Here is a 23,019-nt window from a genome sequence, read left to right on the forward strand (position 1 = left end):
TATCCCATTGCAATGTGTCATTGTTGATAAGTAGTTCCTATTTCTATTTTGTTAATGCTTACAAAATGTTCAGAAACAAGTTCCATTTATGTTTTTTTTATTGTCTACTTGTATAATAAATTTAAAAAATAGTTATTTTTTTTTTTAACAATTGCAACCTTGCAACATTTTAAATTGTTATACCCTTAACGGGCAGGTCTGAGTTTACTCGAACTTCGCATATCTGCAATTGCTCGACACGTAACTTTTACAACTCCATTTATATGGCCTCATTGACGTTACATCGAGCGGCTCTATCCCCTCATACGAAATCACTTTCAAATTCGCATTTTGGTCTGCCTTGCCCCCTGAAGGTTATTAAATTTAGCCTATTTCTCGGATAATAAAATATAACCACAAGTGATGGATCATGGTTTATGGCATCCCAATAATTGAATTAGACCTAGTAAAAGCCCGTAAAACAAACTGGGGGTGTAGGAGGGCCTTACCTGTCCTCAGGAAATCAGCAAACTCAAATATTTCTGCTACTTTGATGCCGATTTAAAGTTACATCTTGTCGTAGAACCAACCAAAATCATCTCTATATCAGTAGTAGTAGGTTGGTAGACAGCAACCACCCAGGGAAGTACTACCGTCCTGCCAGATGACTGTGAAACAAAAACCTGTAACTGTTTTGCATGATGGTAGGATTGCTGGTTTCTTTTTCTGTCTCATAAACACGCTAAGATAACAGGGATATCTTGCTACTCCTACTTACACTTTGGTCACACTTCATAGACACGCACATGCATATATATATATATACATACATCTAGGTTTTTCTCCTTTTTCTAAATAGCTCTTGTTCTTTTTATTTCTTCTATTGTCCATGGGGAAGTGGAAAAGAATCTTTCCTCCGTAAGCCATGCGTGTCGTATGAGGCGACTAAAATGCCGGGAGCAATGGGCTAGTAACCCCTTCTCCTGTATACAATTACTAAAAAAGAGAAGAAGAAAAACTTTATAAAACTGGGTTGCTTAAATGTGCGTGGATGTAGTGCGGATGACAAGAAACAGATGATTGCTGATGTTATGAATGAAAAGAAGTTGGATGTCCTGGCCCTAAGCGAAACAAAGCTGAAGGGGGTAGGAGAGTTTCAGTGGGGGGAAATAAATGGGATTAAATCTGGAGTATCTGAGAGAGTTAGAGCAAAGGAAGGGGTAGCAGTAATGTTAAATGATCAGTTATGGAAGGAGAAAAGAGAATATGAATGTGTAAATTCAAGAATTATGTGGATTAAAGTAAAGGTTGGATGCGAGAAGTGGGTCATAATAAGCGTGTATGCACCTGGAGAAGAGAGGAATGCAGAGGAGAGAGAGAGATTTTGGGAGATGTTAAGTGAATGTATAGGAGCCTTTGAACCAAGTGAGAGAGTAATTGTGGTAGGGGACTTGAATGCTAAAGTAGGAGAAACTTTTAGAGAGGGTGTGGTAGGTAAGTTTGGGGTGCCAGGTGTAAATGATAATGGGAGCCCTTTGATTGAACTTTGTATAGAAAGGGGTTTAGTTATAGGTAATACATATTTTAAGAAAAAGAGGATAAATAAGTATACACGATATGATGTAGGGCGAAATGACAGTAGTTTGTTGGATTATGTATTGGTAGATAAAAGACTGTTGAGTAGACTTCAGGATGTACATGTTTATAGAGGGGCCACAGATATATCAGATCACTTTCTAGTTGTAGCTACACTGGGAGTAAAAGGTAGATGGGATACAAGGAGAATAGAAGCATCAGGGAAGAGAGAGGTAAAGGTTTATAAACTAAAAGAGGAGGCAGTTAGGGTAAGATATAAACAGCTATTGGAGGATAGATGGGCTAATGAGAGCATAGGCAATGGGGTCGAAGAGGTATGGGGTAGGTTTAAAAATGTAGTGTTAGAGTGTTCAGCAGAAGTTTGTGGTTACAGGAAAGTGGGTGCAGGAGGGAAGAGGAGCGATTGGTGGAATGATGATGTAAAGAGAGTAGTAAGGGAGAAAAAGTTAGCATATGAGAAGTTTTTACAAAGTAGAAGTGATGCAAGGAGGGAAGAGTATATGGAGAAAAAGAGAGAAGTTAAGAGAGTGGTGAAGCAATGTAAAAAGAGAGCAAATGAGAGAGTGGGTGAGATGTTATCAACAAATTTTGTTGAAAATAAGAAAAAGTTTTGGAGTGAGATTAACAAGTTAAGAAAGCCTAGAGAACAAATGGATTTGTCAGTTAAAAATAGGAGAGGAGAGTTATTAAATGGAGAGTTAGAGGTATTGGGAAGATGGAAGGAATATTTTGAGGAATTGTTAAATGTTGATGAAGATAGGGAAGCTGTGATTTCGTGTATAGGGCAAGGAGGAATAACATCTTGTAGGAGTGAGGAAGAGTCAGTTGTGAGTGTGGGGGAAGTTCGTGAGGCAGTAGGTAAAATGAAAGGGGGTAAGGCAGCCGGGATTGATGGGATAAAGATAGAAATGTTAAAAGCAGGTGGGGATATAGTTTTGGAGTGGTTGGTGCAATTATTTAATAAATGTATGGAAGAGGGTAAGGTACCTAGGGATTGGCAGAGAGCATGCATAGTTCCTTTGTATAAAGGCAAAGGGGATAAAAGAGAGTGCAAAAATTATAGGGGGATAAGTCTGTTGAGTGTACCTGGTAAAGTGTATGGTAGAGTTATAATTGAAAGAATTAAGAGTAAGACGGAGAATAGGATAGCAGATGAACAAGGAGGCTTTAGGAAAGGTAGGGGGTGTGTGGACCAGGTGTTTACAGTGAAACATATAAGTGAACAGTATTTAGATAAGGCTAAAGAGGTCTTTGTGGCATTTATGGATTTGGAAAAGGCGTATGACAGGGTGGATAGGGGGGCAATGTGGCAGATGTTGCAAGTGTATGGTGTAGGAGGTAGGTTACTGAAAGCAGTGAAGAGTTTTTACGAGGATAGTGAGGCTCAAGTTAGAGTATGTAGGAAAGAGGGGAATTTTTTCCCAGTAAAAGTAGGCCTTAGACAAGGATGTGTGATGTCACCGTGGTTGTTTAATATATTTATAGATGGGGTTGTAAGAGAAGTAAATGCGAGGGTCTTGGCAAGAGGCGTGGAGTTAAAAGATAAAGAATCACACACAAAGTGGGAGTTGTCACAGCTGCTCTTTGCTGATGACACTGTGCTCTTGGGAGATTCTGAAGAGAAGTTGCAGAGATTGGTGGATGAATTTGGTAGGGTGTGCAAAAGAAGAAAATTAAAGGTGAATACAGGAAAGAGTAAGGTTATGAGGATAACAAAAAGATTAGGTGATGAAAGATTGAATATCAGATTGGAGGGAGAGAGTATGGAGGAGGTGAACGTATTCAGATATTTGGGAGTGGACGTGTCAGCGGATGGGTCTATGAAAGATGAGGTGAATCATAGAATTGATGAGGGAAAAAGAGTGAGTGGTGCACTTAGGAGTCTGTGGAGACAAAGAACTTTGTCCTTGGAGGCAAAGAGGGGAATGTATGAGAGTATAGTTTTACCAACGCTCTTATATGGGTGTGAAGCGTGGGTGATGAATGTTGCAGCGAGGAGAAGGCTGGAGGCAGTGGAGATGTCATGTCTGAGGGCAATGTGTGGTGTGAATATAATGCAGAGAATTCGTAGTTTGGAAGTTAGGAGGAGGTGCGGGATTACCAAAACTGTTGTCCAGAGGGCTGAGGAAGGGTTGTTGAGGTGGTTCGGACATGTAGAGAGAATGGAGCGAAACAGAATGACTTCAAGAGTGTATCAGTCTGTAGTGGAAGGAAGGCGGGGTAGGGGTCGGCCTAGGAAGGGTTGGAGGGAGGGGGTAAAGGAGGTTTTGTGTGCGAGGGGCTTGGACTTCCAGCAGGCATGCGTGAGCGTGTTTGATAGGAGTGAATGGAGACAAATGGTTTTTAATACTTGACGTGCTGTTGGAGTGTGAGCAAAGTAACATTTATGAAGGGATTCAGGGAAACCGGCAGGCCGGACTTGAGTCCTGGAGATGGGAAGTACAGTGCCTGCACTCTGAAGGAGGGGTGTTAATGTTGCAGTTTAAAAACTGTAGTGTAAAGCACCCTTCTGGCAAGACAGTGATGGAGTGAATGATGGTGAAAGTTTTTCTTTTTTGGGCCACCCTGCCTTGGTGGGAATCGGCCGGTGTGATAATAAATAATAAATAAAAATCTTTCGTTCTGTCAAACGTTACCAAGAAACAGTCAATAAACCCATAAAAAAAAATCCTAAAAACACCTCAACATGGCTATTTTAAACCAGACACTAAGTCAGAATTTTGCTTCTCCCATCATGCACTGCATAGGGCAGGATATATTTTTTTATTCTGTGTACACTGCACAACCCCATTCTCTCATGTCTAGGCCATAATTTACTGCCCACAACTTATCTGAGGGAGCTAAGCTCAAAACGTGAATCTACACAAGGGGCCCTGACATCAATAACAGGAATCTATGAAATGGACAATGAAAGGGTTGCTGAATCTAGAAAGTTCTTCCTTGTGTGGCTACTTTCTGGAATTCACTCTGCTATCAAAACTTCTGCTACTTTATTGCAAAATGTGTTCCCTATTGATCTTGCTATGTAAGGTGATAAATGTGCAATTTTTTAGCACTGTTTGATTTTTTCATATTACTGTTTAGGTTTTTGATGTACAGTGTTATATATGATGGGTCATAGGCATGAACACTGGACATATTTTGATTTTCTTTTTGGATTTGCCTGCTTTTCCAAATGGTGTATGAGGTGTTGAGTACAGTATGTCAGTGCCAATGCACTATACTATACCTATTCTGTTGTGTGACTTATTGCATTGTCTCATTCAGGACTGGACATTTATCAAGTACCTGTCAGCTTATGTCATCATTTATCCCATATGAAGAGTTTGTAACTTAAGATTCATGTATTTTTGTTACAGATGTCAAGATTATTGGTTATAAATATTGAAATATGGGTAAATTGATCTTTGTTTTTTATGCATTTGTACAGCTTTATATCACATATTTTTACATGATCTGATGGGCTGATGTTAAGTTTTTTCTTTTGATCACATATTTTTACATGATCTGATGGGCTGATGTTAAGTTTTTTCTTTTGTTCATCATATTAGCTTGTTTAGAATGCATTTTAATGTCATTCTGTGCACATCCCAAAAGCACAATTGCCTTTTGACCTAGCCTGCAATCATACCCTGAGATTTCATGTTTCCATGCATCTAATTAAATTATTATATATGCTGTATATCCATATGCTTGAAATAATATAAAACAAAGAATTTTTACATTTTCTAGTTATTAAAGTGATTGATTATTGCAGAACATCTAGAGTATGCAGATTATGGAGAAACGTTTCTACAGATAAGCGGCTCTGGCACATTGCTGAGTTAACTACTGGACGTATAAAACCTCGATACCGCAATGAAAAGAAGCTCCTTTGGCTCTTAGAGAACCGCCTTACTGAAGTATCTGATCTTAACCTATGTAAGTTATTATTTGACTGTTAGAATATTTAGTTTGTACAGTGCAGGTAGTGCATCTCTCACCTCTGGGACTCAAATCCACCTAACCAGTTTTCCTTGAATCCCTTCATAAATGCTACAGTACCTTGCTCACAAAAGCCATAAAAACCACTCGTGTCCATTCAGTCTTATCTAACATGTTCACACAAGCCTTCTGGATGCTCAAGCCCTGATTAAAGATTAAAGATTAAAAGATTAAAGATTTTATTTCTTTGTGAAGGTTACAAGGAGTAATTGCAATTTTGATTTGTTTATTACAAGAAAGCCACTATCATGCCGGGGCATTTCGGGCAAATTAATCCTAGTACATAATAACTACTTAAGTTTAGACAAGATAAGTATGGTTAACTTTTTAATAAATCCTTATTTTATCTTAATACTAATGCGAGGTAGTCAGGGTGGAAGTTTATAAGAATAATGATGTTGAAGTTGCACATAATAAAAACAGTATTACAATTAATGGTTCAAACAGTAATATTTTATAGATTGGCAGATGTTGTAATAGGCTAGAGGTCATATAATATAATATTTGGGAGTTGCTTCAAACTGATTAGAAGTTGTTTTGGTTGGTTTGGTTTGTATTGAGAGATGAGGTGATTTTTAAGCATATCCCTAAATTTGTATGTAGTCAGGGGATCCATAACCAGTTCAGGTATTGAATTCCAGATCTTTGGGCCCTTTATGTGCATTGCATTTTTGCATAATGTGAGACTGACACAAGGGATGTCGAAGAGTGCCTTGTGCCTTGTATTGTGACTGTGTATTCTGTTGTAGCTATCAAGGAGAAGTATAAGTGGAGTGTTTATATTGGAGTTTAATGTTCTGTATATATAGTAGGTACAGTAACATGAATGTATGTCTCGTACATTTAGTAGGTTCAGGCTTTTGAAAAGGGGTGGGGTGTGCTGTCTAGCACAGGAGTTGGTAATCATCCACACAGCAGCTTTTTGTTGGGTTATGAAAGGTTTAAGGTGGGTAGCTCTGGTTGATCCCCAGGGACAAATACCATAGGTGAGGTAGGGATATATTAAAAAGTGGTATAGGGTAAGGAGTGTCGTTTGGGGCACATAGTACCATATCTTGGAAAGGATGCCTACTGATTTGGAAATTTTCTTGGATATATACTGGCTGTGGGAATGAAATTTAAGATTACAGCCAAGTTGAAGACCTTGAAATTTACCCTCTGTGTGTCTTGTTAAGGGGAGAACCATTTATCGATATATTAAGTTGGATATTTTAAGGCTGTTTCCAAACAGCATGTTTTGTCTATGTTGAGAGTGAGTTTGTTGGTCATCTAAGTATATATTTTTAGCAGCTTGTTGTTTACAGTGCCTTACATATAGCTGAGTTTGAGTGGGCGTAGATGTAAGTAGTGTCATCTGTGAATAGAACTGGTTTAAGGAGCACTCAATATTTTTATCACCTCCCTCCAACCCTTCCTGGGGTGATCCTTTCCCCTCCTTCCTTTCACCCCAGATTTATAAATCTCTTGCTTATCCAATTCTGCTTCATCCTCTTTAATTTAAATACCCAAACCACCTTAACAACCCTTTCTCAGTCTTCTGAATTATATCTTTGGTAACCCCACTCCATCTTTCAATCCTTTGAGGGTCGACAGGCCCTCTCCGAAACTTGTTCTCAGGGTCAGCCAAATTTCAAAAAAAAAAAAAAAAAAAAAAAAAAAGTCTTATGAAAAGATGGAGAATCTTTTCCCGATCATAATGACACCAAAAGTATGAAATTTGATGGAAAACTTACGGAATTATGCTCTCGTGAAGTTAGCAGTCTCGATGATGTTTACGCGTCGGCGATTTTGCCCACTTTGAGCCCTATTTTCGGCCAATTCCAATGTAATAGTCGACACAAATCATAACTATTTTGCTAGAACTCAATTTTTTCTATCGAATGAGTACAAGAAACCACCCATATACCAATTTCAACTATACAATAAAGTGGTCAGAATTTAGCAATTTTGCCAATTTCACACAAATTTCAAAAGATGCCAATTTCCAAATAGGGTCCAGAATAAACAAAAAAGACATTCCTGGCACTAAAATAACAAGTTCTCTGTTCGTTAGTCACATCCCCAGGCCCCTCTTATATTTCTATGGCTTTCCACTTTGAATTTTTATTCTTACAAAAAATAGAAGATTTACTGTTATGCAGACTACTGCATTAGTGTAGAAATGGTATAAATAATATCAGCGTACTTGTGAAAGAATATTAGACTCACCAGTTGATGTGTATTGGACGCTTGGCATGATTTGTTTACTTTTGAACTTTGATAAAAATCGAACATTTCTGCTACTTTGCGCTCAATTTCAAGGTACTTTTCATTGTAAAACCAGTCAAAATCATCTCAATTTTTGTAATATGTCTTCCATTCTATAAAATGAGACCAAGAAAAGTAGAATACAACAATAAATATCATACGAAAATGCAGTGCAAAGTCGCTGTTTTATTCCAAAAACACGGTCAAAGTTTTTTTTTTATTATTACGCACTGTGTGCTGCAGGATTTTTTATACTGTGCACACTGACCACATAGACCCATTCTTTCATATGTAGGCCTACCAGCTTTCTCTCACCAGATTTGAGGGCACTAGAATTTAGGCGTACTAGTACGTCGAAAACCCTGGGTCGTAAGCCATACTAGTACGGCCGAAACCCTCAAAGGGTTAATTTCTATATACCATATTCTCTGCATAATATTTACACACATTGCTCTTAAACATGACATCTTCACTCTTAACACACTAGCATTAATTTCTTTGACAATCCGTTTTATAAATATGTTTAACAACTGAGGTGACATCACATATCTTTGTCTAAGGCCACTTTTACATACCCTAATCTGAGCCTTACTCTCCATATGAAAACTTTACTACTTCTAGTAACCTACTACCTATTCCATACATTTGCAACATCTACCACATTGTTCCTCTGTCCACCCTACCATATGCCTTTTCTCAATTCATAAATCTAAGTCTTATTCATTTGTTTCATTGTCAGTGCTTAGTCTACACATCACTTACCTTCCTAAATCCTCCTTGCTCCATTGCAGTCCTACTATCTGTTTTATCTCTTTCATTAATAATTCTAGAATATATTTTACTTAGTGTATTCAGCAGGCTTATTTCGTTATAATTCTTACTTTCTCCCTTGTCCCCTTTCAGTTATACAAAGGATCTACATCCTTTGTCAATTTTTAGGTTTATAACTTCCCTTCTTACATACATATACATGTATTAGTATATAAATTTACCAACCACTCAAAAACTATGTTGTATCTCAACCAGATTTTAATGTCTCTGTCTTAATCCCTTCTATGACAGTTGCTTTACCCTTATCATTCTGTCCACTGCCTCATACACTTCCCCACACTCATATCTGGATAAAGATTTATTTAGTGGTAAAAACATGTTGAATGATGGTGAAAATGTTGAATGATGGTGAAGATATTTCTTTCTTTTTTGGGTTACCCTGCTTCAGTGGGAGACAGCTAGTGTGTTTAAAAGAAAAAAGAAAAAAAGATTTAAAAAATTGAGAATGGCTCTGGAACTTGTTAAGAGTGACAAGAACCTTGAAATAAAGGCTTGTTTAGAGCAGGTACATCTTGACTGAAGGAATAAAATAATGTTTGAATCACTCAACAAACCGTCTTTACATTTTAAAACACAGGAATTCTGTGTTTTAATGTGATGCTAGCACACACAAGCAAGCTCAAACGGTCATTCACTGCCTTGAATCCATGTGCACCTTTTACTACTTGCTTGCCAATACTACAGTGGTCCCCTGACCTATGATATTAATCCGTTCCTGAGAGCCGATCGAAGACGAAATGATCATAGGTTGAATTAATTTTCCCCCTAAGAAATAATGGAAATCAAATTAATCTGTGCAAGACACCCAAAAGTATAAAAAAAAAAGTTACCGCATGAAATATACATTTTCCTACACACAAAAAGAAGGATACATGCACAATAGTAGAGTAGTGCATGCACAATATATATTGTGCATGTACTATACTAAATGAAGAATAAATGACACTTACCTGTATTGAAGATGCAGCAATAACTGATGAAACACTGTGTCCTGGGAGTGCCTTTTCCTCCTGAGTAATGTAGGTCCTGTTTGGCATTTTCTTCCAGAACAGGCCTTATCACACTGTGTATGCCACTATGATTCTTAAATCTCTCAAACCAACCTTTGTTGGCTTTAAATTCACCAATATGAGCACTAATTCCAGGCATTTTTCCCTGTTCACCTGGGTGTTAGTCGTATGGTGTGGGTCGCATCCTGGGAGACAAGATTAAGGACCCCAATGGAAATAAGTTAGACAGTCCTCGATGACACACTAACTTTTTTGAGTTTCCTGGGTGGCTAACCCTCTGGGGTTAATTGTTTCTTGGTATTCTCAATAAGCCACACCAACAATGGTGATACAGTAGCACCAGCAGCTGACAGTGCTACAGCAGCAGCAGCAGCTGATGGTGCTACAGCAGCAACAGCAGCAGCTGATGGTGCTACAGCAGCAGCAGCAGCTGATGGTGCTACAGCAGCAGCAGCTGATGGTGCTACCGCAGCAGCAGCAGCAGCTGATGGTGCTACAGCAGCAGCAGCAGCTGATGGTGCTACAGCAGCAGCAGCAGCAGCAGCTGACGGTGCTACAGCAGCAGCAGTAGCTGATGGTGCTACAGCAGCAGCAGCAGCTGATGGCGCTACAGCAGCAGCAGCTGCTGCTGTAGCGCCATCAGCTGGGCTCCTGGTGGCTTATTTAGCAGTTAGAAGCACTGAAAACACTGGAATAATACAAAATATTCTGAATGTATGTGTGGGAGCGACCGCTCCGGCTTGTAAACACTGGCACACCAACTGAAGGCAGGCCAGCTGAAGCACGCTCAGGTGGACAGACATGTGGACGCGTACCGGACGAATGCTGTAGGTCGAGTTTTTCAACGTACGTCGGGGTCAAATTTTTACGCTGAAAAGCATCATAGGTCGGTTTTAACGTAGGTTGGGGACATCGTACGTCGGGGTTCCATTGTATAGGTTCTAGATGGCCTCTTCCAAAATACGCCTGATTCGTCATCACTAAGCACTTGCTCAGTCCTGTAGGTACCCTCTGAAAGAATTTCCTTCAGCTGAGCAGGAAAATTCTTGGCAGTAGCATAGTCAGCACATGTACTTTCATCTCTAAATTTGATTTTAGGCAGCTGACTGCTCACTTAACCCATTAACTGTCCAAATGTAGATCTACATTCTCTTGCCCAGCACTCTGAATATTTGAAAAAAAAAAAAATCGTGGTTTTTATTTAAAATTAAAGAGGGCAATTTCCTGTGTGTAATAAGACAAAAAAAAAAAATTTAGGACCAGTACTTATCGAGATATAAGACTGCAAAGTTGGTTCTGGATGCTCACCTGACGGCAACATGGAGTCCTGCCACTTGCAGAAGTGTTGGTGATATATATACCTTTTTTTCTCGTTTTTATATTATTTTATATGATTTTTATGTACTGATATTTAGTGAAGGGATTCAGGGAAACCGGTTATTTTTATATAGCCGGACTTGAGTCCTGGAAATGGGAAGTACAATGCCTGCACTCTAAAGGAGGGGTTTTGGGATATTAGCAGTTTGGAGGGATATATTGTGTATCTTTATACGTATATGCTTCTAAACTGTTGTGTTCTGAGCACCTCTGCAAAAACAGTGATTATGTGTGAGTGAGGTGAAAGTGTTGAATGATGATGAAAGTATTTTCTTTTTGGGGATTTTTTTTCTTTTTGGGTCACCCTGCCTCGATGGGAGATGGCCGACTTGTTGAAAAAAAAAAAAATTACAATTTATAGTAGTTCTTGTGATTTCATAGCCAATCTTTGTTCTGATACTAATATTAGGTACTGAAATTGTACTCAGATAGTCACAAACACACTGACAGGTGATCATTTTCACCTGCCTTGGTCATTTACTGTTGTTTAGAAATATATACAAAGTACAGTATTTATAGGTCCCAGCAATGTTTTAGACACGCTGGAGTATATATGAAACTTCTTGAAGCATGGTATAAGACCACATACACCTACCCAAGAGTGATCATGGCCAAGAATAAAGACTGTTGTATATGTGAAAAAAAATTTGGGAGAAATATGAGGGGCATTGATTGTGAAATATGTGGTAAAACATCCTATATATCATGTACATAGCTTCATGCAACCATGACAAATGACCTAAAACAAGAAAGTCGTTTCTGGATTTGCCCCAGTGAGAGGGACAGCTGGTCAGTCATAAGAGAGGTACTGAAAAGTGAAAACCCAGAAAGTGTAAGGAAGTTTCTAAGGAGCTTGCCAAATTTATACAAAGAGTGGAAAACAGGGGATAAGGAACAAGAAAAAGAGGAAAGTGCAAATACAGGTGAACACCAAGGAGTGGAAATAAGAGTGGAAAACGTCATACAGAGCAAGTCGAAAAAGAACAAAACAGGGATACATAACATAGCGGAAAGGGAAAGGGAGGAAGAGAAAGCTAGAGCAGGAACAAACGACAATGAGAAAGGGGAAGAAATTAGCCTAGAAGAAAGTGAACAAGAGAACTCAGATCAGGTGGCAGAACTTGGGAACAACACAAAATCAATAAATATAGGTAGTCAGAATACTTGTGGATATTATGCAAAAGGTATGTGCCTATATGACAGAGTTTGCTGGAATAAACACATCAGAAAATGTGCCATCATGTTGAAGAAGGGAAAGTGTCATTTCAACAAAGAGTGCAGGTATTTCCATGCAGTAATGTGTGAAGGTTCAACACAGTCCAGAGAATGTTACGACCTGAGCTGCCCAGACCACCATATAAAAGGAACATGACACTACAGAGTTAGCAGAGAAAGGGAAATTGAACAGCAATCTTTTTTAGACAAAAAGAGAAAAAATCAAACCAAAGGAAGAGACAAATGGGGAATGGTACAGAGAGGACAGATGGGCAGCAAATGGGGCATACCAAACCAGGCATCAGCCCATCAAGGCCGAATAAGCAACCAAATGCAAAGCCAGTACTGGAGAAACCAGGGGCTTGTACACCAGGGGACAAACCAGGTAGTACATCACCAGTGATACTAACGAAACAAGGTGAGGCAAAACATCCCAAATGGTAATTCCTGCTTCATATTTGCAAATATTCAAGGTTTGAAATCAAATAAAAATGACAAGGTTAGCGATGTCAGTGGGCTCCTAACAGAAGCGAATGCCATGTTTGGAGCATTTACAGAAACACACACAAGGGATGTTTTGGATGGAGAGATAAAGATAGAAAACTACACGTATAGTTGTGATAGAATTAATAGGTCACAGGGAGGAGTAGGAATCTATGTAAAGGATACTTTCTGTTGCACAGAAGTGCTGAACTCTACGAATGATATAGTAGAAATGCTAGGCTTTAAAGTTGAAAATAGGAATTTGGTAATAATCCTTGTATACATTCCACCATCAGCAACTGCTGAGGAATTCACAGATCAGCTAAGGAAGATAGCTATGTGGATAGGCTTGAAAATCCCACACCAAATATTTTACTCCTTGGAGATTTTAATTTCCCTCATGCAAATTGGAAGATGGCGCAACATAATGTTATACCAGAAATATCTCCGGGAAGCACTGTGGCTCAGAAGGCACATACCAGGGAACTAATGAGACTTTGTGAAACGTACTTATTAAACCAACAGGTAATTGATCCCACTAGAAATGAAAATACCGTGGATTTGATATTCACAAACAACGAGGAGCAGATCAGAGACATAACAGTTACAAAAACAATGTATGTACTCTGATCATAACATCATAGAAGTTCAAACGAGTATTAATTCAGGGTTAGGGAACTGCATCACTAATGTTAGAGATGGAATCTTCAGTAAGTTTAATTTTAACAACCATAGAATTGACTGGGAAAAAATAAACCAAGAGCTATCAGACATAGCCTGGAATCAGACATGAGCACCCTAAATTCCCACCAGTGCCCAGAGAAGCTGAATAGAGAAACATACAAGGTATGTATGAAGCAAGTACCATTGAGGAAACCCAGAAGATCAGATATAGAAAAAGAGCATAGGAGATGTTACAGAAGAAGAAAACAGGTTATTGAATTGCTTAAAAACACAGATATGCTACAACAGAGGAAAGATAGGTTTAGCCGAGAGATCACTGAATTAGAGCAGAAACTTTGGATGTCATACCTCACAGAAGTGCAAAGGGAACAAAAGGCCATATGGGATATTGCAAGAAACCCAAAATATTTCTATTCTTACACAAAATCCAAGCTAAGAACTACCTGTAGAATTGGACCACTACTGAGAGGAGATTCATATACTGACAATAAACAGGAAATGAGTGAAATCCTAAAAGAACAGTATGAGTTGGTGTTCAGCAACCCACTAAATGACACCAAGGTAGAAAATGCAGAAATATTTTTCACTCCAGAAGAAGGCCACGCAGACCAACTAACTGACAGTACAAATCCCATAGTATTCGAAAAAGAAATGGGAAACATGCCCACTCTCTCAGCGCCTGGACCAGATTCATGGAATGCTCTATTTATAGAGAAGTGCAAAGTACCACTAGCACGAGCCCTCAGTATTCTTTGGAGAAAGAGCTTAGATCTAGGTGAAATACTGGAGGCCTTAAAGAATGCAGACATAGCTCCTTTGCATAAGGGAAGTAGTAGAGCACTAGCTAAAAATTACAGATCAGTAACCCTAACCTCTCACATCATAAAAATCTTCGAAAGAGTGATGAAATGGCAGATTACAAATTTCATGGACCAGCACAACCAGCATAACCCAAACCAGCATGAGTTTAGAGCAAGACGATCATGCCTGTCACAGTTGCTGTACCATTTTGACAGAATTATGGAGGCATTGGAAGATGACCAAAATGCAGATGTGATTTACACAGATTTTGCAAAGGTGTTTGACAAATGTGATCATGGAGTGATAGTGCACAAAATGAAGGCCATGGACATTACAGGGAGGGTAGGTAGATGGATTTTTGGGTTCCTAACACACACAACACAAAAAATAGTAGTGAACAGGGCAAGATCCAGCATCAGCGAGGTCCAAAGCTCAATGCCCCAAGGCACTGTCCTGGCACCTCTGCTATTTTTCATGCTCATAGCAGACATAGATAAAAACACCCAGCACACTTTTGTATCATCATTTGCAGATGGCACTAAAATGAGCATGAAAGTCACTACAGTAGAGGACACTGAAAAAGTTCAAGAAGACATAAACAGGATTTTCCAGTGGGCAGTGGAGAACAACATGACGTTCACTGGTGATAAGTTCCAGCTGCTTAGGTATGGAAAGAATGAAGAACTCAAAAGGAACACCATATACAAAACTCAAGAGGGCCACCAAATAGAACGTAAGGAACACATAAAAGACCTGGGAATAATTATGTCAGTGGACCTTTCTTTTAAAGACCATAACAAGATGACGGGGTGGGTATTGAGAACTTTCAAAACAGGGGAAATAATACCAATGGTGACACTCTTCAAATCGCTAGTGCTCCCTCACTTAGAATATTGCTCAGTGCTGATGGCCCCGTTCAAAGCAGGAGAAATATCGGAGCTGGAACAAATACAGAGACCATTTATGGCTCACATTGAGCCTGTAAAACACCTAAACTACTGGGAATGCCTGCAAGTCTTGAAAACGTATTCATTGAAGCGGAGGAGAGAGAGATACATGATAATATATACCTGGAAAGTACTCGAGGGCCTGGTCCCAAATCTGCACACTGCCATAACAACATACTGGAGTGAGAGATATGGGAGGAAGTGTAAAATAAACCAAATGAGGAGCAGGGGTGCGGTGGGGACAATAAGGGAACACTGTATCAACATCTGGGGTCCCTGACTTTTCAACATCTTACCAGACGATGTCAGAAACACGGCTGGGACAAGTGTAGAAGCCTTCAAGAGGAAACTGGACAAGTATGTTCACCAGGTGCCAGATCAACCAGGCTGTGATGGATATGTGGTGCAGCGGGACCTCCAGCAGCAACAGCCTGGTTTACCAGGCAGCCACCAGACGAACCTGGCCCATGGCCGGGCTCAGAATAGATTAATTCTCGAAACTCTTCAAAAGTATATCAAAGGAGTGCCACTAAACTGCTGACATTGCAGCAGTAGTTTGACACTTGATGTTCGTGCATTGCTGCAGGGAACCCCTGGCTTTGTTTTCACTTTTACATGTAAACATATCTGTCTGTCTGTCTAGTTATGTCTGCTTATCTGTCTTTCTGTCTGCCAGTGTGTGTCTTTCTGTGTGCCTGTCTTTCTGTCTTCCGGTGTATGTCTGTCTTTCTGTCTGCTTGTCAGAGTTGTCAGACTCGTCACGTTTGATTCTTGATCAAATGGAGTACATATTACTTGCCAGTCATGCTTATCATGCCTTATGTCTACAAGCACAGTATAGCACTTTGTCTGGATATTTTGGGTTATCCTAGGTAATTTACACTATGTATAATTGTATTTGTGTGTACCTGTGAGATAGAGACAGATAGACAGAGACAGAGATAGATACAGACAGACAGAGATAGACAGCCACTCAGCCAGCCAGCCTGCTGAACATGTATTACACATTCCAGAATTCTTTCTTTTTACTTAGGGCATAGGTTATAGTACATTCTGGCAGGATGACACTATCAGTGGTACCAAAATTGAAAGGATGTTGCATATGGGTTATTATCGAGGTTTTTGATATTTCCTCGACCACTTGTGGCCAGATCTACCTCAAAGCCACTAAACTCTGGGTCATCATCACTTTCCTCTTAAAGGGGAGTGTTAATACAACATGACATCAGCGAATCCCAGGTGTTTGCCATGCTGTTTGCTCTAGTTGGCACTTAGTTGAACTGGTGCTCCCACAAGGTACTAATTGGTCCCAGATTTTTTTAATACTGCACACACCGAGTGTTAAGACCCAGTCTATGCTGACCAGGCATCTCAGGCCAATTGTGCCAAATTTGGAGGCAGGAAAAAGTAAAACGTAGATCTACGTTTGGAGCGCTAGCGGTAAGGATGTAGATCTACGTTTAGACAGTTAATGGGTTAAGAATAGCTAAACTATCCAGAACTAAATGAATACTTGTGCTGTATTCCATGGCATATTCTAACGGGATTTGTCGTACAGTGTTTACCACATTCTATGGCTTGCTTTTCTGTGTTTTCCTGTGCAACATGGCACTATAAAACAAGATTTTATTAATGTTTTATTGAGAATGTGCAGTGTGAACTCATGTTTTATGAATAAACTGTGTGTGTGTGTTAGTGTGTATGTCATTTTTTATTTTTTGTTTGTGTGTGTCAGTATGTGCATGCATGGGTGCACGTGACAAGTTTGCATTACAAATTGTTTTTAAACAACTTTAAATATTTATACTTTTAACCAGTGTCGGCTCATGACGCCAGTAATACCTATACTATCATACCACGTCAACCTTCTATTTTTACACATTTTTTATCTGGTTTCAACAAAAAAAATAAAAAATTTGCTTATAAATGCATTGAAAACAACATATAACAGATTTTTCCTGTAATATATTGTCAGTTGCAATTTATTTTAGTGTAAGGTTGATGAAGTCATACATCTGACAGTGAGCATCTGGGGGACTGCAGCTCTGTAGCTCCTGTGGACAAACTGCCATTGCTTTTAACTCATTCTGTAAACTTACATCACATATTGTACTCATATTTGACTGATCTTTTTCAGCTGGGTGGAGTGAGGCTGTGACACCGCATATCTTGCAAAGACTAGTGCAGTTGTGTCCACATCTTGTTGGCCTTAACCTTTCTTACTGCCATAAAATCCATTCAGAGAACCTACACACTCACCTTTCCACCTGCCACAAACTACAGCGGCTCGACCTTACCAATATTATGCCGGTTAGTGCATGACTTCAAAAATGTTTTTCAGTGGCATCTTCATTTTCATCCTTCCATTACTGAAAAAAGTCTATTCCAGGCCATAAAATAAACAAAAAATTCTTTCACTTAACTGACCCTGTTGAAACCCTAATGTCACCTTATTTCTCCGATTAAAAAATTACTAGTAATTTGCTATTATTGTATTTTAACTTTTGTATTTGCTATGTTTGTCATTCTGGTTTATACATTTAACTCTCTAATTAATGGACTAATGGGGGAGGGAGTGTATATTATCGCTGATTGTTCGTAGATTCCTAATTATGTAATTAATTTTTCATGATTGTAACATAAATGGACAAAATTCTGAATCAGCAAATCTGGTCTGCTGATTCAGAAGACTACTAGACACTTAGTGTAACTGTAGTACAACAGCACAGTATTGTATAGTAGTTTCATAGTTTGTAATTTACAGTAATTTTACTTAGGTTTTCATGGTAGAAGGATGAAGTGTAAGCTATTATGATCAGTAGTGGTGACTCAGAATAACTTTTATTCTTTTATTCTATGACTCAGAATAACTTTTATTCTGAGTCATAGGAGCCATAAAGCTCTACTAGTGAAGATGTAGATGGCTAAGAGGATGTAGATATCAGATACTGCTTGTTTCTTAACACCTTATTTGTCACATTCTAGTGCCACTGAGATGCCAGACTTGATCTTCTTTATTAGTTAAAGTTTCCACTTTACACCGAAATTCACAAATTTCCTTTTGGCACCACCACTTGCTTTAGTAGCTATTGTTAATTGCACTTTACTTAATATGTTAATAAAGTCATACAAAATGGAATCATTGGACTTAGTCCGATGGATTCAGAAGATAACTAGACACTGTCGCTATAGATGAAATCTGGAATTACAGTTTTTTTCCATTTTGTCTGATGATTCTAATGTTTGGCCACTTTCTTGTCTGTAATTTCTGATGTTCATTAAAAGGTTGTCTGTTAATTAGGAGCTTTACTGTAATATTTGCTGCAATATTAATAGTTTAGACTGTGGATTCACTTGTGTCTTGACTTGAGTTTTCACAGTATTTACAAATACATCACTTGCATCATTGCTATGTACTGTATTGTGAAATTCACCAAAAACCACACATAGGAGAGGAAACTTATGATGATGTTTTGGTCCATCCTGGACCATCACCAAGTCACAACTTGAGTGAAGAAAGGCAGAGAAAAACAGGATGGTTGTAGTAGTAGTAGTATAGCAAGGGTGAAAGTAATGAGGAAATAGTAGCAGCAGTAGTAGGAGGAAATAGCAGCAGTGGTAGATGTAATAATAATGTAGTAGTATGGAAAGAGTTAGTAATAGTAATGATAGTGCATAAAAACAAGAGAACAGAGGAGCATTGTTGGAGAGCCTCTGACCCACAGGTGTATGGCAAAACAAGAACAACAACAATAACAACTACAACTACTAAAGTTTCAGAAATATCTATTAATTATTTTATCTGTTGTTCTCCTGTTGCTAATGTTAGTTTGTTTTGTTAGTCTTTAACCCTTTCAGTGACTGTCATGTAGAACTACATCATTGAGGCCATAGACCCTCATTTAGTTCTGTGTAATGAGCTCACCTCACTCAGATAAGCTGTGAGTGGTAAATTTTGTCCTAGATATGAAAGAATGGCTCTTTGCAGTGAGTGTGCATAGAATAAAAAATCCTGCCCCATGCAATGCATGATGGGAAAAGCAAAAATGTGACCAATAAGGCCCCCCTATCCCCCAGTCTGTTTTATGGGTTTTTAATAGTTTTTTTTTTAAACAAGTCGGCCGTTTCCCACCGAGGTATGATTCAATTATTGAATCAAACTTGGTTATATTTTATTATCCAGGAAATAGAGTAAATCTATTTTTGTGTGATTATAAATTCAAAATGGAAAGAAAGAATAATATAGGAGAGGCCTGGGGACAGTAAAGGACAGGATATGTTGTTTTAGTGCCAGGATTGTCTACATTGTTTATTTTACACTCTTATTTTTAAATTTTAATATTTTTGTAAAATTGACCAAATTACCAACTTCTGTGCACTTCATAGGGTAGTTGTAATAGCTGAATGGGTTTTTTCTTGGCTCAGTTGACAGAACAGAAGGTATGCTAGTGAAATAGCTAAGTATTTGGATGAATGGATTAATGAAATTGAATTAAAATAGGACTCAAATTTGGTGAAATTGCTGATGTGTAAATTGCACCCAGACCATTAACTTTGCCCCATTTCAGAATTTTTTTTTAAGTAGACTCTGGGAGAAACATTAATTTTGGGGGTTTGGACAGTGAAAAGGTTAAATGGAGCAGTAATTAAGAACATTAATAACTCTTCATCAATTGAATAATAGCAGAAAACAGTGGTATAGTAAAACCTTTGCTGTAACAGATTCCTGTGCAAGAATTTTTGGTTATAATGGACAAAGTTTTTGGCTGGAAAAAACTTGGTGAGTCCACTGAATGGGAGTGTTTGGTAGAATCAGCAGTGCAGCAGACCAAGTATGTTGCATCACAACAGACCTAACCTACCCCCTAATCTTATTAATTCATCATACAGAGAGTATATTGGTACCAACACTCTTTTATGGGTGTGAAGCATGGGTTTTAAGTGCTGCAGCGAGGAGGAGGCTGGAGGCAGTGGAGATGTTGTATCTAAGGGCAATGTGTGGCGTAAATATTTTGCAGAGAATTCATAGTGGGGAAATTAGGAGGTGTAGAGTTGCTAAAAGCATCAGTCAGAGGGCTGAAAAGTGGTTGTTGAGGTGGTTTGGTCATTTAAAGAGAATGGAACAAAGTAGAATGACTTGGAGAGCATATGAAGCTGTAGGGGAAGGAAGGCAGGGTAGGGGTCATCCTCAAAAAGGTCGGAGGGAGGGGGTAAAGGAGGTTTTGTGGGCGAGGGGCTTGGACTTTCAGCAAGCATGCGTAAGCGTGTTAGGAGTGAATGGAGATAAATGGTTTTTGGGACCTGATGAGCTGTTGGAATGTGAGCAGGGTAGTATTTTGTGAAGGGATTCAGGGAAACCAGTTTGCTGGACTTGAGTCCTGGAAATGGGAAGTACAATGCCTTCATTTTAAAGGAGGAGGTTTAGAATATTGGCAGTTTTGAGGGACATCTAAACAGTCGTATCTGAGTGCCTCTGCAAAGACAGTGATTATGTATGAGTGATGTTGAAAGTGTTGCTGATGATAAAAGTTTTTTCTTTCTTTTTGGGTCACCCTGCCTCTGTGGGAAACTGCCGACGTGTTAAAAAAAAAAAAAGAGAGGTTACTCTGTAACTTATACATTGAACAATAATTGAGAACAGTAGTAATTCCTCATTATAGGTAGTAGGTTGGTAGACAGCAACCGCCCAGGGAGGTACTACCGTCCTGCCAAGTGAGTGTAAAACGAAAGCCTGTAATTGTTTTACATGATGGTAGGATTGCTGGTGTCCTTTTTTCTGTCTCATGAACATGCAAGATTTCAGGTATGTCTTGCTATTTCTACTTACACTTAGGTCACACTACACATACATGTACAAGCACATATATACACACCCCTCTGGGTTTTCTTCTATTTTCTTTCTAGTTCTTGTTCTTGTTTATTTCCTCTTATCTCCATGGGGAAGTGGAACAGAATTCTTCCTCCGTAAGCCATGCGTGTTGTAAGAGGCGACTAAAATGCCAGGAGCAAGGGGCTAGTAACCTCTTCTCCTGTATATATTACTAAATGTAAAAGGAGAAAATTTTGTTTTTCCTTTTGGGCCACCCCGCCTCGGTGGGATACGGCCGGTGTGTTTAAAGAAAGATATATGTATATGTATAGAGGGGCAACTGATATATCGGATCATTATTTAGTTGTAGCTACAGTTAGAGTACGAGGTAGATGGGAAAAGAGGAAGGTGGCAACAACAAGTAAGAGGGAGGTGAAAGTGTATAAACTAAGGGAGGAGGAAGTTAGGGCGAGATATAAGCGACTATTGGCAGAAAGGTGGGCTAGTACAAAGATGAGTAGTGGGGGGGTTGAAGAGGGTTGGAATAGTTTTAAAAGTGCAGTATTAGAATGTGGGGCAGAAGTTTGTGGTTATAGGAGGGTGGGGGCAGGAGGAAAGAGGAGTGATTGGTGGAATGATGAAGTAAAGGGTGTGATAAAAGAGAAAAAGGTAGCTTACGAGAGGTTTTTACAAAGCAGAAGTGTTATAAGAAGAGCAGAGTATATGGAGAGTAAAAGAAAGGTGAAGAGAGTGGTGAGAGAGTGCAAAAGGAGAGCAGATGAAAGAGTGGGAGAGGCACTGTCAAGAAATTTTAATGAAAATAAGAAAAAATTTTGGAGTGAGTTAAACAAGTTAAGAAAGCCTAGGGAAAGTATGGATTTGTCCATTAAAAACAGAGTAGGGGAGTTAGTAGATGGGGAGAGGGAGGTATTAGGTAGATGGCGAGAATATTTTGAGGAACTTTTAAATGTTGAGGAAGAAAGGGAGGCGGTAATTTCATGCACTGGCCAGGGAGGTATACCATCTTTTAGGAGTGAAGAAGAGCAGAATGTAAGTGTGGTGAAGGTACGTGAGGCATTATGTAGAATGAAAGGGGGTAAAGCAGCTGGAACTGATGGGATCATGACAGAAATGTTAAAAGCAGGGGGGGATATAGTGTTGGAGTGGTTGGTACTTTTGTTTAATAAATGTATGAAAGAGGGAAAGGTACCTAGGGATTGGCGGAGAGCATGTATAGTCCCTTTATATAAAGGGAAAGGGGACAAAAGAGATTGTAAAAATTATAGAGGAATAAGTTTACTGAGTATACCAGGAAAAGTATACGGTAGAGTTATAATTGAAAGAATTAGAGGTAAGACAGAATGTAGAATTGCGGATGAGCAAGGAGGCTTCAGAGTGGGTAGGGGATGTGTAGATCAAGTGTTTACATTGAAGCATATATGTGAACAGTATTTAGATAAAGGTAGGGAAGTTTTTATTGCATTTATGGATTTAGAAAAGGCATATGATAGAGTGGATAGAGGAGCAATGTGGCAGATGTTGCAAGTTTATGGAATAGGTGGTAAGTTACTAAATGCTGTAAAGAGCTTTTATGAGGATAGTGAGGCTCAGGTTAGGGTGTGTAGAAGAGAGGGAGAATACTTCCCGGTAAAAGTAGGTCTTAGACAGGAATGTGTAATGTCACCATGGTTGTTTAATATATTTATAGATGGGGTTGTAAAAGAAGTAAATGCTAGGGTGTTCGGGAGAGGGGTGGGATTAAATTATGGGGAATCAAATTCAAAATGGGAATTGACACAGTTACTTTTTGCGGATGATACTGTGCTTATGGGAGATTCTAAAGAAAAATTGCAAAGGTTAGTGGATGAGTTTGAGAATGTGTGTAAAGGTAGAAAGTTGAAAGTGAACATAGAAAAGAGTAAGGTGATGAGAGTATCAAATGATTTAGATAAAGAAAAATTGGATATCAAATTGGGGAGGAGGAGTATGGAAGAAGTGAATGTTTTCAGATACTTGGGAGTTGACGTGTCAGCGGATGGATTTATGAAGGATGAGG

At 38.9% G+C, this 23,019-nt stretch overlaps 1 protein-coding gene across 1 annotated transcript in view; it reads left to right on the forward strand.

Moving 5' to 3' along the window:
* LOC128684372 (F-box and leucine-rich repeat protein 6) overlaps nucleotides 1-17,704 on the forward strand; it is a 206,405-nt gene extending 188,701 nt beyond the window's left edge. The window contains exons 3-4 of the mRNA XM_053770528.2: nucleotides 5,333-5,496; nucleotides 17,292-17,704. Of these exons, the coding sequence (XP_053626503.2) occupies nucleotides 5,333-5,496; nucleotides 17,292-17,476 (349 nt within the window). The 3' untranslated portion in view covers nucleotides 17,477-17,704. The remainder of the gene's footprint in view (nucleotides 1-5,332; nucleotides 5,497-17,291) is intronic.
* Nucleotides 17,705-23,019: the final 5,315 nt, after the last annotated feature.

The sequence above is a fragment of the Cherax quadricarinatus genome, chromosome 4 (genome assembly GCF_038502225.1).
Source record: "Cherax quadricarinatus isolate ZL_2023a chromosome 4, ASM3850222v1, whole genome shotgun sequence".
Taxonomy (NCBI): domain Eukaryota; kingdom Metazoa; phylum Arthropoda; class Malacostraca; order Decapoda; family Parastacidae; genus Cherax; species Cherax quadricarinatus.